Source organism: Meles meles, chromosome 9 (genome assembly GCF_922984935.1).
Source record: "Meles meles chromosome 9, mMelMel3.1 paternal haplotype, whole genome shotgun sequence".
NCBI classification, from domain to species: domain Eukaryota; kingdom Metazoa; phylum Chordata; class Mammalia; order Carnivora; family Mustelidae; genus Meles; species Meles meles.
The window spans coordinates 109,573,764-109,591,607 of NC_060074.1; the positions used below are offsets into that span (position 1 = coordinate 109,573,764).

General features: G+C 38.4%; 1 protein-coding gene across 1 annotated transcript in view; it reads left to right on the forward strand.

The window, feature by feature from the left end:
• Window positions 1-17,844, forward strand: part of CNTNAP5 (contactin associated protein family member 5) — an 848,385-nt gene that overhangs the window by 715,923 nt on the left and 114,618 nt on the right. The window contains exon 17 of the mRNA XM_046019554.1: window positions 3,609-3,827. Within this exon, the coding sequence (XP_045875510.1) occupies window positions 3,609-3,827 (219 nt within the window). The remainder of the gene's footprint in view (window positions 1-3,608; window positions 3,828-17,844) is intronic.

Here is a 17,844-nt window from a genome sequence, read left to right on the forward strand (position 1 = left end):
TTTTTTCTAGAATTGCCTTATCTACAAAAATGTTTAACGATATGTCATATAGTTCATATTTCCCACTTTATAGATGCATGCATGGAAGGTCAGAGAGGTTAAGTGACTTCTTCTTTGTCCATAAATGGTCCTGGGATCTGTTGCATGCCCAAGGTGGTATTGCATATGAAGTTCTAGGAAGGGAGAACATTATATAGGAGCCTCTACTCAGAAAGATTCTCATCTTCTAGAAGTACTTGGGAGACATTCTCTTGAACTTTTAGCACTTTCCTCCACTTAGCATGTTCTTTCTTTGTCAATCTTGAAAGTACATTGTGAGGTCATTGGGTTTCATTCATCTGTGCATTCTCAGGGTCTAACACAAGACCTGGATTGGTAAAAATCCACTGATGGGTGAAGTGACTCTATAGCTTTGTCTTGAACCACAAGGGAGTAAATGAAAGGAAGATATTTGTCAGACAGGTGGGAGAGAGAAAGGCCAGGGAGTAAATTCATGCTGGAGCTAAGGGCTGACACAAGGCTTCTGGTTTTCTCCTCCGGGGCCATCAGGTGATGACCATCCCATCAGCAAAGGAGAGCAGGCTTATGTTTGACTCAGATCCTCATCCTCAGAGTCACTAGGCAATGTTGGAAATATCACTTATTTGCTTACATTGTTATTGCTTAGTTGTTTCCAGGCACCTCTATTACATATTTTAGCTTTGAGCCACCTCCCCACCCCACCCAGGGGCACTGCCTAAGTTTGGGGGAAGAAGACATTTTTTCATAGGGAGAGTGGGTTCAAAAATGAGCTCCAGAGACACATCACCTGGATTTAAATCTTGACTTTGTGGGGCGCCTGGGTGGCTCAGTGGGTTAAAGTCTCTGCCTTCAGCTCAGGTCATGATCCCAGAGTTCTGGGATCGAACCCTACATCGGGCTCTCTGCTTGGCACGGAGCCTGTTTCCTCCTCTCTCTCTGTCTGCCTCTCTGCCTGCTTGTGATTTCTGTCTGTCAAATAAATAAATAAGATATTAAAAAAAAAAAATCTTGACTTTGCCCCATCTGGGTTGGAGCAACTTGTCAGTTCAGTTCCTGCAGCTGCAATATGTTACCTGTCTCATAAGAGTATAGTGTGGCTTAAAATGTTAAGGATTTCATTAATGAAAAATGCTTAGCAGAGTGTTTGGCTTGTGGCAAGCAGTCAATAAACATTAGCTCTGATTACTGCATTTTACTGATTGTCCCCCAGTTCTAGGAGAAATAGGCTGAGTAAAGTAGATCTTTAATAGTGACCTAAATAAAATTAAATAATATTAAAATATTTTTCAAGGAAGTTAATGCCTTGGTATAAAACTTAAAAAAAAAATCTAAAAGAAATTACAGACTTGTATTTAGTGTGTGTGGTGTAACGTTTTAATGAACAAGCCTTTAGTTGGATGAGAGCTTCCTATATACCAGCCCTGGTGTTAGATGTCCAAAAGTTGAGGTGTTTACATAGAGTTTACAGACTAGCTGGGGAGACGGACCCTAGGAAGATGGGTAAATGTTGGAGCAGGGATAAGCCTGGACTGGAACCCTAACAAGGAGGGAGTGGCAGGGGTGATGGGCAGACCCAGCAGTAGAGCGAAGAAAGCTCCATAAAGAGGTGCTGTCCATGTAGAACTTAATATCCACAAGACCAGATTTGCAGGAAGGATTTTAGCAAAATCTTGAACGTTTTTCCTCTCCAGTTCTCACCAATCTTTACCTTTGTTCTGCAGAGAGAAATAAATTGAGGTCCCAGTTATCTTGCAGTTAGTGTTTATTCGATCTCAAGATGTGCAGGGCGGCAAGGTGGCATCTGTGGCCTGAATAAGAACCAGGAAATGGCTCAAAGAGTCAACTTCATTCTTGTTTAATCTTTTAATTGTTGAACCCAATTTGTTCACCTCAGTTCTGTCTCCTTTAATGCATGGGTTTCTGAGCCAAAGCCATGAGACTGAGCCAGTCACAACTCACTATGTCACTACAATAGCAGCAATAGCGATCACTTTGAGGACATCTTATGGGCCAGGTATGGCTCTATGAAGTTCATCAGGATTAAGTCATAAACAACCTGACACTTAGGTATTATTTTCATTCCCATTTTTCAGATGAGAAAATTGAGGTGTGACAAGATTGGAAATGTGGCTCCAGAGTACATGCTTTCAAATCCCAGTTTAGGGCCTTTAACTCTTTTAGGTCAGGGCTCACCTTGACCAGAAGGCAAACATTCAAGCTCTTGGTTCCTTGAAATTCTACCTACTGGGGGGTTTCTTATACCAAGGCTGGTTCTCTGTTTGGATTTAAAGACTGAGGAGGGAGAGTTCAGGGTGTTATTTGATATTTGTTATTACTGATAATTCAATTGATGAGTTTGTCAAATAAATACCCATGTCCTGTTTTAGGTGTAAAGGAGAGGGGGCTGTCCAAGGTGCTTAGAAGGAAGGGAAGACCTGTCATAGGAAGGCTCCAGCTCCAGTGACTGAAAGGGGACTGTCCTCTCATCAACATCAACTTATAATTTGCTTCTCCATATCCTTCAGATTAAAAAAAAATCTTATGTAATAATGGAAAATACAAAAGACATATTCAATAGAGAAAAATAGAGAAGAATTCTAATTTTAGAGTCAAATTCTTTGTCCTGTCTGAGAAACTGAGAAAATTACACTTCTTTTCTCACCCATGCTATGGGAATAATCATGATACCTTTATCATCGGGTTGTTTTGAGAATTAAAATGACAGATTAAATGGTCAATTAAAATGGTCAGAATTTAGGGTAGCACTCAGCAGAATTCATTGTACCTGCTGTGTCCCTGCTACTTCTCTCTCTTTCTCTATCTCCCTCAATGGCTATGTCACCAGCACCATCATTGTCACCAGCACCATCTCCAACACCATCATCACCACCAACACCACCAATGCCAACACGAGTACCACATCATCATCATTGGTATTATTACTCCTGATTGGGTGACCTCTGGCATGTGTGATATGCAGATTTTTATAGAAAGGCAGAAAGAGTCATGGAAGAGGGATAGGGACTTATGTTTAATCTCAGGAACCACTACTTGCATGATATGTCCTTGAGATAAGCATTTAAACTTTGAGTCTCCTTGAAAAAGAGGAAAAAGGCCATAAGAATAGCATGAATAATTATAATCACATGTATTAATGAAATAAGATGGAGGAGATCACTGGACATTCAAGGGTATGAATCCTCTCCTTGCAGGAATGCAGTGGCCTAGCTAATCCAATATCTACATGTGTCCATGAAGACACAATTGAAGACAAAATAGACCCAGAAAACCCAGAGCCTTGGCACTGATGCATGTTTATCAGATTGGTATCTGTGGCTGTAGCCCTTATCCTGTTTCCTAAATTCTCACAATGAGTACCAAATGGGCCATAAAAGGGCTTGGGACTTAATATTTGGTAATTTTCACAACTAACTAATAATTTTGATACTGCAGAGATTTCAACTGAAGACATCCTCACCTTGTATTGACTTGTAGTCATTTACACCATTCATTCAGGGTGTGCTTGTGATCTCAATGCACTGACTGACACCTCCCCTCATCTTCCTCCCTGTTTCCCTTGGTTTCAGCTCCATCTGAGATCACTTTTGCCATCGATGTTGGGAATGGCCCCGTAGAGCTCATAGTTCACTCTCCTTCTCTTCTGAATGACAACCAATGGCATTATGTCCGAGCTGAGAGAAACCTCAAGGAGACTTCACTTCAGGTGGACAACCTCCCAAGGATGACCAGGGAGACTTCAGAGGAAGGCCATTTCCGATTGCAGCTGAACAGCCAGCTGTTTGTAGGTAAGGGACATCTTGAGTTCTCTCTGTGCTAATACCCTACAGGACTTCTGTATGACCAGACCCAGAGAAAATTAGGATTTTGTTTCAGACTTGAGGGATGGTTAAAATATGTCACAAGGCATTTATAATTATAAATTTGATTTTACAGATTCTTTCATTCTAGTTTCATAGCCATGGGAATAAGAGATTATGCCACCCCTTAGCAAATTTTGAGGTGGTCTCAGACTTTGTCTCTTTTCTCCTTGTACATATTATTCTCAGATGTCCAAGGACCCTTAATATTTTTTGTTCTTATAGTCAAAATACACTTGTAGAAAAAGAAAATATCAGCTATTTACACCTTAGTAGGTGTTGCCTCTAAGTCAGGGAGCACCCTTCACCCTTCCTAGTGATACCTGACTCCTGATAATTAATGATAACTGTGCAATAAAACATGTTACAGTATCTCAAAGGGATGTGTCACCAGTCCTAGGGTGGAGGGAGGAGCCACAGTTATCCACAGGTTTCGTTGATGCTCCTGAAATCACATCATTCAGGCCACTGCCTTCCATTTGCACAGAAAAGCAGGCCTAGTTCTTGAGCTGATGTTGCTCCATTGAGCAGTTCCTCCTGAGACTCAGAACTAGTTTCTAGACAAGTTGTTCATCTGAACTGACTGCCCCTGCGTATAGTGGCTACCAGGAAGTTTTGAATGTCACTTACTGAGTCCATTCATTCCTTCATTTTAGTCACTAAACACTGAAAACAAGTCAGGCACCTTGTTGGATGATGGGAATTGAAAGATAAATTGTGTGGTGAACTACTTTTCAAAGAGCTCCTGTGCCTGTTTGTATGTGTAAGAGAGAGAGACACTGAGAGACAGCAGTAGAGAGGAAGAGAATTCAGCCACATGAGTCTAGGTAGGAAAGGGCAACCTCACAGCTATAATTTAGAAAGGATTTTTTTTGAAAGTAGGTTGAGTAGGACTTGCAAATCTTGAAGGTACAAAATATAGCTATAAATAATAGGGCCATTGTAATATTATCAAAGCTAAGAAGCTGTTCTTATATAAAATTTGAAGTTCAGATGTTTAGAACAGTGGCATAAGTAAGGTCCAAAATTTTCCAATCAACCCAGATTTAATTTTCGTTCCTTATTTATTTATCTAACCAACTCTCACACAATAGAGTTTTACTGCTAGTAATAAAATGCCATCAGCAATCAGCAGGGGTTTCTCATAAGCTTTCTTTAAATTAGTTTTGTACAGTTTTTAACTCTGACGAAAACAGTCACTAAAAGCATACCAGCTAAAAGAAAGAGAGAAGTAGCAGAATATGTCATATTTTCTCTTCTCAAGAGGAATCATATTTCTTTCTTCATCTGTCATGTTTTACCTATCTAGCAGAAGCTATAAGTGATTAAAGCATTTTTATGATTATAAGACATTTACTTAATTAATAACCTACATGAGTGATATGATTTACTCTTAAAATATTTTTGAAAATTTATATCGCTGTTTTAATTCTATTAAAACATCACATTTCATTTCTCTGAAGAAGTTTGCTAGTCATCAAGATTTAATGTCTTTTTTTGGTGAAATCAATTCAAGTAGTTTGCAATTTTCATAAATTATATTCCATGCCAAAGTTTAATTTATCTTCAGGCAGTATTTATGAATCTTTCTGGCAGAAAGGTGTACATAAGATGGAATAATATTTTTTATCCTTTCATGCAAATTTCATGTCATTATGAAATTATCATCTGCCCTGAATATGTGATAAACTGTGTGCAAGTCAAAAGGGAAAAGTCGCTGCTGTGTGTCATGGCAGGTTTTTATCTCCAGACGTTTCAGTTAAATTGATCACAAATGCAATAAGTTGTAGGAGCATGTCGATGGGTTTGGAGGACATATCTTGCTCGAGCTGGAGCCAAGGTCAGCCGCGGTGAGAGCACCTGCTTCTGTTATGTTTTTCTCCAATAAGTTCCTCCCCAGATGTTACTCTGCTTTGTGGAATTTGTCTTAATGTACTTTAAGAAGAAGGAAAAAAAAAAAAAGAAACATGCTGTTGGAGGTCATTTTAGTCTGTTGGTTTGAATTCTGTTGTTTAGTGTTCAGTAATACACTCATTTAGAAATGTCAGGTGGCCAAAAATGCTGAAGTCCCAGTATTTCCATTTTGTATAATTCAGTGGTCCAAAACCAAAAACAAAACCAAAAACAAAAAAACAAAAATAAAACCCTCTACGTAGCTCTAACAGCCAAAATGGATAATTGCATTCCCTGTCATTCAGAACTGGATATTTATATTTTCAAGGCAGAAAAAAGATATCATTGGTGTATCCTTCTTCCCAGGGAGAGATTGAAGGTAGCAGTATTTAAATATTCATTTGGATATGCCTATCTGGATACTTTTAGCCACTAAAGGATCTTTCAATCAAAACAGAGCATCATTCAGCATTGTAATTGCTGGTGTAGATGTGTGCTCGTGAGTGCTTCCTGAGTACCAGAAACAGGTTAAATTTTGTAGAACAGGATGTACCTCTTCACACGGCTCCTGTCATTTAAATGTGACAGGTTGAAGTACTCATACATGAGTCAAGGCATGCTGGATTACCAGGATCAATATTTTTATCTTCAGACTTTTATCACCATGATAGTTAGGGACATTTGCAACCCTTCCATCTTACTGGTCACACTTTTTAAAAATTATTATTATTATTTAACAGAATAACAGAAACTTTATAACACTAGATTCTGAAATGTATGCTGCAAGTATGTAATTATCTCATCGATGAAACTCTTAGAGGTATTAGCCCTCTGGTTTGCTGTTCCCTACAAATGTACCCATCAGTGTGCCTGTGAGGCAAGAGGAATCCAGGAACTAGCACCCACTGCTGAAAGTGAAATGGAGAGACAAGAGTGTGTAACCCAGGTCAAGAGCCAATAAGCCACAAGACATTGGTTAAAAAACACCTAGCCTTTGTATACTCATTGTCTTTACCTGCAAAATAGAAAAGAAAAGTCTGGTATCTGATCTCCCAGGACCCAAGGATCTACAATCTCCATGTTTATGTTAGGAATGACAATCATCCTTATCCTCATTCTCCCCAAATCTGAATTGCATCTTTCCAAGTTTGGGGCAATTATGACATTTTGTAAATATCTGGGCCTGTGAACTTCATTTTCTCATGATTTTACTGCCTTCTTCTTATTATTTTTGTTTTGTTTTGTTTTTGTCTTTCATGGACTTGTGTTTTGTTTGTGTGTGTGTGTGTGTTTGTTTTTTTTGTTTATTTGTTTTTTTGGTCTTGGTTGTTTTTGGCTTAGCTGTTTAATTGTGTCAAAGTAAACTGAAGCTGCTCACATTTTATAGTTCCTTGGGGAAAATACTAGACTATGAAAGAGAACAATACGATTCTTGATAAATCATTAAGTTCAAAGAGATCCCTAAAAATGTTGCTTCTGCCTCCCTACCGGTAGAACTATTATTTCTATTTTCAGGTGAAGCATGCCAAACTTAGTGGGGTCAGTAGTGAAACCAATCAGGGAGAGTGAACACAGGATAACCTTGATCTCTGGCACAACATAGACAGGTACTCTGTGGCAAAATGCAGCCACACGCATGAGATACCAGAAAGTCTATATGTGAATAGTTACTTATATTTATCCTTGAGAGTGACTCAGGAGGATGGCTTTCCTGATGCAGCCCAGTAGAGTTTTCTATTTGAGAGGATATAACATGTCTCAAAGTACAAGAGGAGGTATGTATCCTTTTCACATTAAAATGTAACTGAGGGGCACCTGGGTGGCTCAGTCCCCTAAGCAGCTGCCTTTGGCTCAGGTTTTGATCCCAGGGTCCTGGGATCTAGCCCCACTTCTGGCTCCCTGTTCAGAGGGGAGTCTGCTTCTCCCTCTCCTTCTGCTGCTCCTTCTGCTTCTGCTCTCTTGCTTGCATGCTCTCTCTTTCTCAAATAAATAAATAAAATCTTAAAGAAAAGTAACTGAAAAGCATATTTCAGCATATTTATTCAGCATATTTATTATATAACCCATAGCGCATTGAAGATGTTACTTAACATTACATCAGTGGTGAAATAAAAAGTAAAGGAATTATTGTCTTTTCAACATCACATAAATTTCTGATAATACCTAATTTACCAAAAATGTTTAAATTTTTTCAAAGGTAAGTCATATATCAAGTATACTTGAATTATTTCTCTTAGAAAAAAATTAATATGTGATTTCTGATGTTCCCCATTAATAATTAAATATAAGAAATTGTTGTGACTCGTTTAAGAAGCTGGTAAGAGACCTCAAAACACCAGCAGGGTAAGTCTCAGAAACGCTGTGCTTCGTTGTTGTGGACAAAGTACCTAGAGAAGCCCCTGGTGTCCACTCAATAAAAAATTCTATGATGCAAAACAAAACAAAATACAACAAACAACAACAACAACAACAAAAACAATGATGCAGAGCTAAGTGCTTCCCCATGCATTTTCTGTCTCCAATACCAGTGTTCCACCAAATCACATTCTTATAGCTTGAAAGTGTTTTGAAAAAACATTGGTTCTATTTTTATATTCAGAGAAGTGAAAGATTAAATCACCGCCTTATGCAAAGTTTTGTTTCTTCTTTAAGATGCTCGGAGAAGGCATTTAACCTATTCCAATAGCCCATTTTTAGTGTTTTCTGCACCCCCCCCACCGCAATAGTCCAGAAACTTTTTTTGAAATGTTTATCTGCAACCCCTTCTGCTTTAAATGAAGCTCATTTTATCCTACATTGGTCTGCAATGGGTTGATAATGGGTTATTGAAGGAGAATGTAAAGTTATCTTGTTTGGTTTGATTGACTGATTGATTGATTGATTGCTGTTGGTAAAACAGCACAAGTCATACTGTCTTCTTTAAAGGAGAGTGCCATATGGCATATGGAATCATTTTCTCAAGCAAACCCAGGGAAAGAAGCCCCAAGATTTAGACTACACAAAAACCCAATGTTAGAAGTAGTTATTCTGATTCCTCTGGCACTACAAGTCATCAAAATTTATAACTCAGTAAAGAAAAAAATTAGGGCAGTGTCATTTACATGGAGCTTGGGTGATAATCATAAAAAAGAAAGTAAATCCAGACCTTTCTGGAAAATAAAATCAGTACTCCCTGGACATTCAAGGACCTGATCTAAGGAACAGAAGGGAGGTGAGAAGTTTTTATGTGTTTTTTTTTTTTTTTTTTCCCCCTACTGAGCAAAAAAGCAGACCCAGCAAGGCATGCAGATGCTGGGACCCCAGTGAGCCTCTTTCAGTTTCTCCAAGGCTTTGTCGATATAGCTGAGGATTCAGAGAAAGAGATGAGAAAGCCCTTGAGCAGAGTGGTAGAAGGGAAGAAAATGTAATCACAATCCTCTGATCCAAGAAGGAAGGGATTTGGCTTCAAAGTCACTTGTGTAGGTGAAGGCAATTTTGCAGAAGAGGTGAGAAGTGCCATGCTTCAATTCAGCTTCCTCCATCATCCACGCACATTGAATGGTGCATGGTCGTCTCGGGACCTATTTATGGTATAGAGAGAGGTTTAGGAACCCATGGTAGACATGGAAATGTGCTGTTAAGGTCCCCCTTCAAGACGGACTTGTTGCCCTGCTATGAGAAAGCTGCTGACATATAGTCTTCATGTGTCTGCCCCTTCAGCGACTGCGTCAGCTCCAGAGAAACGCCTGGACAAAGTCACAACCTTTGCAAGTGTATCCACAATGACCATTTGAATCGAGGGTATAAAGGTTTGTCCATTTTGGCCCAGGGAGGTACAATTTTCCTGGGTTTCTTCTAGCTCTGGTGCTCCCTGTGGGGTTGTTCTAGACTGTCCTTAAATACACACTGCTTCTCTAGCCTCCCTCACTCCCTCCTGCTTTCTGCATCTCCCATCTACAGGTGTGGTGCCCAAGGGCATCCTTACTTAACACACCTCTTGCTGCACAGCCTGCTTGCTGGAGAACCCAACCTGAGCCAGAATCATATATTTCTTGTAACACACACACACACACACACACACACACTTTTAAAAAATTATAGTAATCTCTTAAACAAAATTTATTTTTTCACTTCTCCCCAAGATTGCCATAATATAACCCTTCCCCCTTATTTTTTTTCTCCAGAACACTCTTTAAAGCTGATGTGTTGAGTTTGCATTGTTTTAGTTCTTTTTAAAGGTCTTCTCCCTCAGTGTAGGATGGATACATTTACCCCTATCTACTTGGCAGACTCCTCTTCATTAATGACACAGCTTTTTGATGATTCAAATCAAATTTCTTCTCATAGGGGAGTGTACTCCCACTCCACCCTCTACCTGTGATCATACCCTTCACACCAGGATATAATGATCTGGTTATTGCCTCTCTCCCCTCTAGTGGTTTCCTTGTGGACAGACACAGGGTCTAATTTATCTTTACATCCTTGTGCCTGGTGCAGGTTCTCTGATGTATTTTGAATTCAGTAAATGTATAATCAGTTACTGAAAGTGATTGAATGCAAAGTTCCAAGTGCTGGTCCTTTTAATTCTGGCTTTATTTTAAGTCATTACCTTTTCTGAGCCTCAGTTATTCCATCTGCCCACTGGGCTTAATAATCAATACTTCATAAGTCAGTTGCAAAGATTAAATGAACATTTTTTTCCTTTTATTTGGAATTCTCTATCAAAGCTTATTAAATAAGAGTTGCAAGCAAAATATCGTTTTAAATGGGATTTTTTTGTGCCCCCATCCCAGAGGAATAATAAGGCACTGCTTTGCCTGGAAATTTATGAGATTTGACATTAAAGGACACATTCAATTAGTGCAACAGCTCCCAGGGGAGGGATCCTGCCCCACACTGGGTTTTATCCCTTCTTTGCACAAATCAGCAGAAATGTCCCCACGTGGTAGTGTATCTGATGCATGAATGCCTCAAAAGCTGAGGTAGGGCCTTTACAAAAGGTAACATTACAATGGCCGTTGTCTTAGCAACTAGCTTTCAAAGGGAAAGGAATTTTCAAAACCCCATTTTCAAATTGTTACATGGTATGTATAAGCTTGCTTTGAGCTGTTGTTACTGGATTCCTTTTGCTGTTGCTCTTGTTTTCCCTGTGCTCTGGTGGGTGAAGATGGGCTTATTTATGGAAAATCCTATCAGATTAGAGAAGGTGCCCCAGCCAGTCTCTTCATTTGTGATTCAGTGATATTTTAAGTGTCATAAAATAAGCTGAAAGGCGTCCACATCCAACACCCATTTGTGATGACATCCAAGCAATCACGATCTTTTGCGACTGCCCTTCTCTTAGCCGGTGCTGCCAGTGAGGCAGTAGCAAAAAGCCAAACCTTTTTTTGTTTTTAATTGGAATAATTTTCAGTTTTTGTTTTAATTGAAGTAATTTTTTAAAATTTTGTTTGTTTGTTTGTTTTGTTCTTTTAGTATCAGCATTTTTCTCTCTTCTTTCCTTGTCCAAATAACTCTAAGGACCAATTAATACTTCATTAACAGATTGTGCATGACTTTGCCAGATTGGGGAGGAAACACTGAAAGGTATCTGATCCTTTCCCTCCATTTGCCACTGTGTCCTTCCTCTCATCAGTCTCTCTCTCTCTCTCTTTTTTTTTTTTTTTTGCACACAATTTATTTAACAAATATTTCCTGAACATATTTTGTGTTATCAACCCTATGGTAGGCAACAGGAGCATGAAAATGAATAAGATCCATATGATATTTAAGAAGTACAGGCTTTGAATGGAAAGGAAAGGCTTTAAGCCAGGTCCCTTAGAATATGGTATGGGGGTGCATATCCAAGGAGGGTGAGTAGGGCTAAAGGGGTGTGGCTCTCAAGTGTAACGTGGAGGCAGTGTCCAGGCTATCCCTATTAAAGTATTGTTCAACAGGCCATTTTTGGAGTTACCTGCTTTACTGGAAAGAAATTATTTGCATCTCTACTGAATAAATATCATCCACCTTTTTTTTTTTTTTTTGCTTTATTTCCAAGTTTCAAAGAGATGCTTCTCACATTTGGTGGTGTGTTCCTAGTCACACTGCAGCCATCACATACCCAAAGGAAGCTTGGGGTAAGAAAGTGCTCCAAAGTGACTGCTGCAGAAGTTCATCAACATGTCATGACGGTGTTAAAAGATTGGACAGTGAGAACTGGTTGCCCCTGACCCTACAATGCTACTATCCTATTTAGTGAATTGCAGCATTTTAAAAAAAATATACTTTAGGATGTCCTGGCATCGCTCATAAAATCACTCTAGGCCAGGAAACGTATTAGGGGAAATTCTTAAAGTTTATAATTATAGAATTTTTACTATATATCCTTATTTCTTTGAATGGGTCTGTGTTTTAGCTTCTAGGAGAGTATCTGTTCTCAGTAAGCCCATGCTGGAGAAAACTAGCATGTGATTGTCAGGGGCCTAAGCATACGCGAAATCCAAACACTGATGCTTACAAAATTACAAAAAAAGCAAGCCTCTTTATAGAAAACCCAAGTAGTAAGATATATACCTCCTATATATCCTGACCCACACACCAGACACAAACATACTGATACTGTGAAAGGTATTCCTCAATATCCAAATACCACATGGATTAATAAATGGCTTTTAGAGATGTACACAATTCTATAGCAAGGAGTTTCATTTGAAACTTGATATAATAAATTATTTCTAACATGACTTTTAGAGAAAGGAGACCAATCGCACTGTACACAATATACATAATAAATGAAAATATTTATTTTAAATTACACAATCAATATGCAAATGCATCTTCACTGAAAATTAGTCAATAATACCTCCAACTACCCTTATTAGAGGCAACTGATATTTGTCTTGCATGAGCTGTTCCAGGCATTGTTTAAGTTCTTACATACATTTAGGTACACTTAGGAAACACTGAACAATATTATTATTTGTGGATATATTTACATAAAAGATACATTTATATGTATTATACCACAGCTTTCTCACTGTTTTTGTTTATTTGATACTGTTTGTTTTTTTAACACCTCAAATATGCCATGGAAATGATAACATGCCAATATAAATAGCATATTAAAACTGCTATATAGTGTTTTATCTAATATTTTCAGTTTTTGCCTATTTTTGTAGCTATGTTTGTTTTATGTCTTTAATGCATCTGTAATTTGTTTTAGGTTCTGAGGTAGGATTGTAATTTTATTTATTTTCCAAAGTCATAGTTTCCCATCTCCATTTATTTCATGGTTCCTCTTTTTCCTAGTTACTGCAGTGTATATTATAATGTAAAAAACCATCTCTCTGTATAGTCTATTTCTGAATTTCTTAGAAATGTCTGGTTTCTTGGGGTGCCTACGTGGCTCAGCTGGGAGAGCATGCAACTCTTGATCTTGGGGTCATGGGTTCCAGCCCCACATTGTGGTATGGAGCTTACTGAAAAGCAAAAACAGAAACAAAATCTATAACTAAAAACAAAATCAAGGAATTTATGGTTTCTATTTTACTTAAATAGTTTTGATTTTCCCAAATACTGCACCAAATCACACTTGCAGGGTATATTTTGATACAGAATTAGATAAGTTTTACCCCCATGCACACCTCACTCCTTTTCGTTTTAAAAACTTACTAATTATTCTCAATCATTTTCCCTTCTTGTGGAATTAGCTTTTCATGTTCTATGAAAATAATTTAGGGAGGGGCTATTGATTGGATTTTATTGTGTTAAAGAAATTAGCTGTACATTACTGGATCATACAGACACATATTTTACTTCTTCAGGTATTCTTTAGGTGTAAAGATAAAATTGTATTTTTTCCTTCATATAGGCACATCTTCTTAACTTCTAGGTGTTTTGCTGCTTTTGCTATTAAATAGGGTTTTTTTCCTAGGTATTCCATTTTCCAGTTGGTTATTGTTGTTATATAGGACCGTGATTGATTTTGTATGTTGATATTTATATCTATCCACATTCTTACATCTTTATTTTATTTAATTAATAAATATATTTTTAAAAGATTTTATTTATTTATTTCAGAAAGAGAGAGAGCACAAGTGGGGAGAGGGGCAGAGGGAGAGGAGGAAGCAGATTCCTGACTGAGCAGGGAACCTGATGTGGGACTCGATCCCAAGACCCTGGGATCATGACTCTAGCTGAAGGCAGGTGTTTAACTGACCAAGCCACTCAGGCACCCCATATACTTTTATTTTAATTGTAATAATTTGTCATTATTGCTTTGGGGGGATTTTCCACATAGATAATTACACTATTTGTGCATATAATGAAGTATTTTTAATGACTCTGTATGAGCAAATTTAATTATTTTTGATTGTAATCAATGCCCCCAGCTCCATTTTGGAAAATTTCTTTAAAAACGTAGAATGAGGCCAATGATAATAATATTTTCATGGCTCTTGATACATATTGCTGAATCATTCTTGAAAAGTTTTCATAGCATTCATTTCCCCCAAACAAACAAATAAGAAATACTTTCAACTTGCTGTTAAGTGATTCTAAGCTAACAATCTCTTTCCCAATTTTTGGAGGATTAGTGTTTTATTTGAAGTTCCACAGTTTATAGGAAGATTAAACCAGAAAGTGTCTGTGAAGTACACGCTTGGAAGGTGCTTTATAAGAAGTAAACTCTTAGTTTAAATTGACATTGCATCATTATTTTACTTTTTAAACATCCAGTTGGTGTCACCTGTATTATTAAATGATGTGTGTGTATTGGCAAGAAATCACTGTATCTGGCCAAACTCAACCAGATGCATGCCTTGTTCTTAAGAAAATCACATTTTATACTTTCCTTCTGGTACCAAGACTCTGTCAGTTGGAAGGGTGGGATAAAAGCAGAGGATAATTGATGGTTAATGTATTTATATTTATTCATCATGTATATGCTAAATCTGCTGCCACTTTAGAATTTGGAATCTAGGTGGTAAATGCACCTGTAGTTCAGCTGGCTATGGCAAATCATAAAAACAAACAAACAAAAAACAAATAAAAACAGCTACCCCAAGTTCAAGGTCAAAAAAAAAAAAAACAACCAAGAAAGGCAGAAAGACAGAAAAAGAGGAAATTATTAAATGTTTTTGTGAATCAGGAGCCCAGCTTGGCACATTCACTGTTTTATCAGGAGTCCTCAACAAGGAGTTTTGCTTGAGCTTGTGGAGGAAAGAAAGCAGGCACCCAGGAGAGAAATAGAGGCTTTTGCATGTGGTGCCAAGGACCACAAAAAATTGAGATATTCCTCTGAAAACGAGCATTTTTTGAAGCTGCCACATGGAGGTTTTCTAAAACAGGTTTAGGATGATGACAGTGACATTTTTACCAGTTGATTTGTACTCAGGTGAAGGAAATGTCTTCAAAATGAACATGCTGGATACCAAGGGCCAACTGTAGAGTCTCGTGCAGAATTGCTTCTAGCTAGACCAGCCAACTAATGGTGATAGTTATCCAGAAGAGTGAGGGCGAAGTAAAGAGAATAAATGCATGCATGTCTATTAGTTGCTGGAAGAAACCATATTAGAGATAAGGGTAAGAAGGTAGAAGGATCATTTAGTTATAGTACTGATTCAAGTTGTCTAATCGGATCATTCATTTTAGGATTTTAGAGCTTCCAAGGTTGCAGGCTTTGAAGGTCAAGAAATCACAGTTTGCCACCTGGCTCTGCTGTATAAACGTTTTTGATTCTTGACCCTGGCCAAAGCAATCTCTCTAACACTGAATTACTTCAACTAGGTCATGGAAATAATATGAATACATTCTTTCCCTTGGGTGTTCAGTGTTTCTAGCATACACGTATATTTGAAATGTAATTTTTTTTTAAATTAGAAACATTGTTCTGATCTCTGTCGGCTTTCAGATTAAATACAAGTCTCATAAACATGACTTTCAGCTGCTTTAAGAATGATGCTACAGTTTTGTTGTTTTTCCTCCAACATTTTAGTAAATCTTAGACAAGACGTAGACAAGAAAGGGCAAAGTTATCTTAGAGTAGCATTGAAAAACCAAATACCTACAAGGGGCAGGAAGGAAATATAAATGAATGAAGTGGCCCTGGTACAGAATGTGGCCAAGTGGGGGCTGGATTCCCTGTCTTAAAAGAAATGACCACAGTGCAGCTGCAGCAAGCTTCGCTGTGCAGGAAAGCAGGTTCATTGTGAACAGATTTGATTTTTTTTTCAAAGATTTATTAGAATTTTAAAAGCATTTCTCATTTTAAATAAAATTGGGAACTAATTGGAATAATTAAATACTGGGAGGCAGAAGATGTGTGGGGAAGGGATGTGTGCATATGAGTGCTGGTGTGTGTGTGTTTGTAATCACAGGGATAGTGTACTGTGAGCTGTGGAATACGTGGGGAAGATAGCATCCTACATAAATGCAAAACACCTGAAGAGATCCAAAGTCAAGACAGACCAGGGGGCACTGGGGAGTCATTTGTAGTTCAGAAGTCCTGGGTGCACTGCAGTCAGAGAAGGGGATGTGGGGAAAGGAAGCTAGAGAGGTAAGTGGAGGCCAGATCTTTCATACTGTATCATCTGTGCCACGGAATTTGAACTTCATCCCGAGGACAATCAGTAATCTCTAAAGAGCATTAGATAGGAATGGCAGAATCAAATTTTCAGATTCGGTTTATCTCTCTGATTGTAAAGTGGTGAATGGATGAGAAGCGTGATCAGTTGGAGGGCTGTGGAAAGGAATCACGTTGAGGTAAGGACCATGGATCTCGGTGTACAAAGAAACAGATGGTGTTGTATGTTAACAATACTGGAATAAAAAAGGAGAAGGAGGAGGACAAGGGGGAAGGAATGGGGAAGGAGAAGGAGAAGGAGAAGAAGGAGAAGAAGAAGAAGGAGAAGGAGAAGAATGAGAAGCAGCAGCCAGAGATATCCGGAAGAGCAAATGCATAGGGGCTGGGTTGGGGGGAAAGGACCGAGTGAGAAGGGGGAGGGAAGATTTTGGCTGCATCTCTGTACAGTATTCAAGGTTCAGAGAACATTCACGCCTGCAACAAAACTCTACACATAGCAGGCAATGCCAGAAAACACACCAACAACTTGCCTGGGTGTGGGTGTGGCTGAGGAGCATCTTTCTGGAATTATTCTATTCTTAGTCTACCTATTACTTCTACCTAAAGAAAAAGGAACCTGACCTCTCGTTTTTGCCCTTCGTAAAGAATGAAGAACAGTCAGGTGAAAATGGAAATTTAGCTCATTTCGCAATTTAGTTCATAGTTCTTTGTGTCATGTGTTTCGTCAGCGTCTCAGAGTGAAATGATCCTCTTGTTGTGGATCATCCTCTCCATACTCTATGTCTCAAACCTCAAGGAGTGCGTTTCTGCCAGAGAAACCACCCTAGCCACTTTCGTCTCCATGTATAAACTTGTTGACTAAGTCACACACAAGAAAACGTGCAATAGATCTTGCATTCTCCACCTCTGCTAGAAGAAAAATGCCACTAACAAGACAATGAAGAGTTATTCAAATCTACTGCCGGGAGTGACTGCAAACTAAGGGAAAAAAACAAGACAAAACATTTGACTACATAAATCCTCCCCTGTTTATTCTGCATGATCTCTGGGAAAGAAATAATGACCCTTCCTTTATGATCTGCCTGTATTTATAATTGACTTATCTTGTGGTTAAAAGGAGATTCAGTCACTAAAATCAGGACAGACAGGAGAAAGCAATTTGGGTTTGACCTTCTGGCGTCCTTGAGTATCACTTATCAGACCTGAAAATACAATAGAGTTTCAGCATTATTCCAGAATGAAAGAGTAGATTAATCCTTTTGGAGCATTAAATCGGTCTGTGGATGAAGCCAGCGACTGGCATAGACATATTTATGTGTCTGTAGACCTGTTGTGATTCGGCGAAGTTGCACTACTCCCTCATCCCCATTCTATACTCCGATCAAACCATTTCCAATGATTTTCTTGTCCACCTGGCCAGGCTGACTGATGCTGGGAATGTTTAGGTTACCTAACTCACTTCTTTAACTTATTGCTTTGTTTCTTGTTTAACATCTATATTCCTGGTCTGAG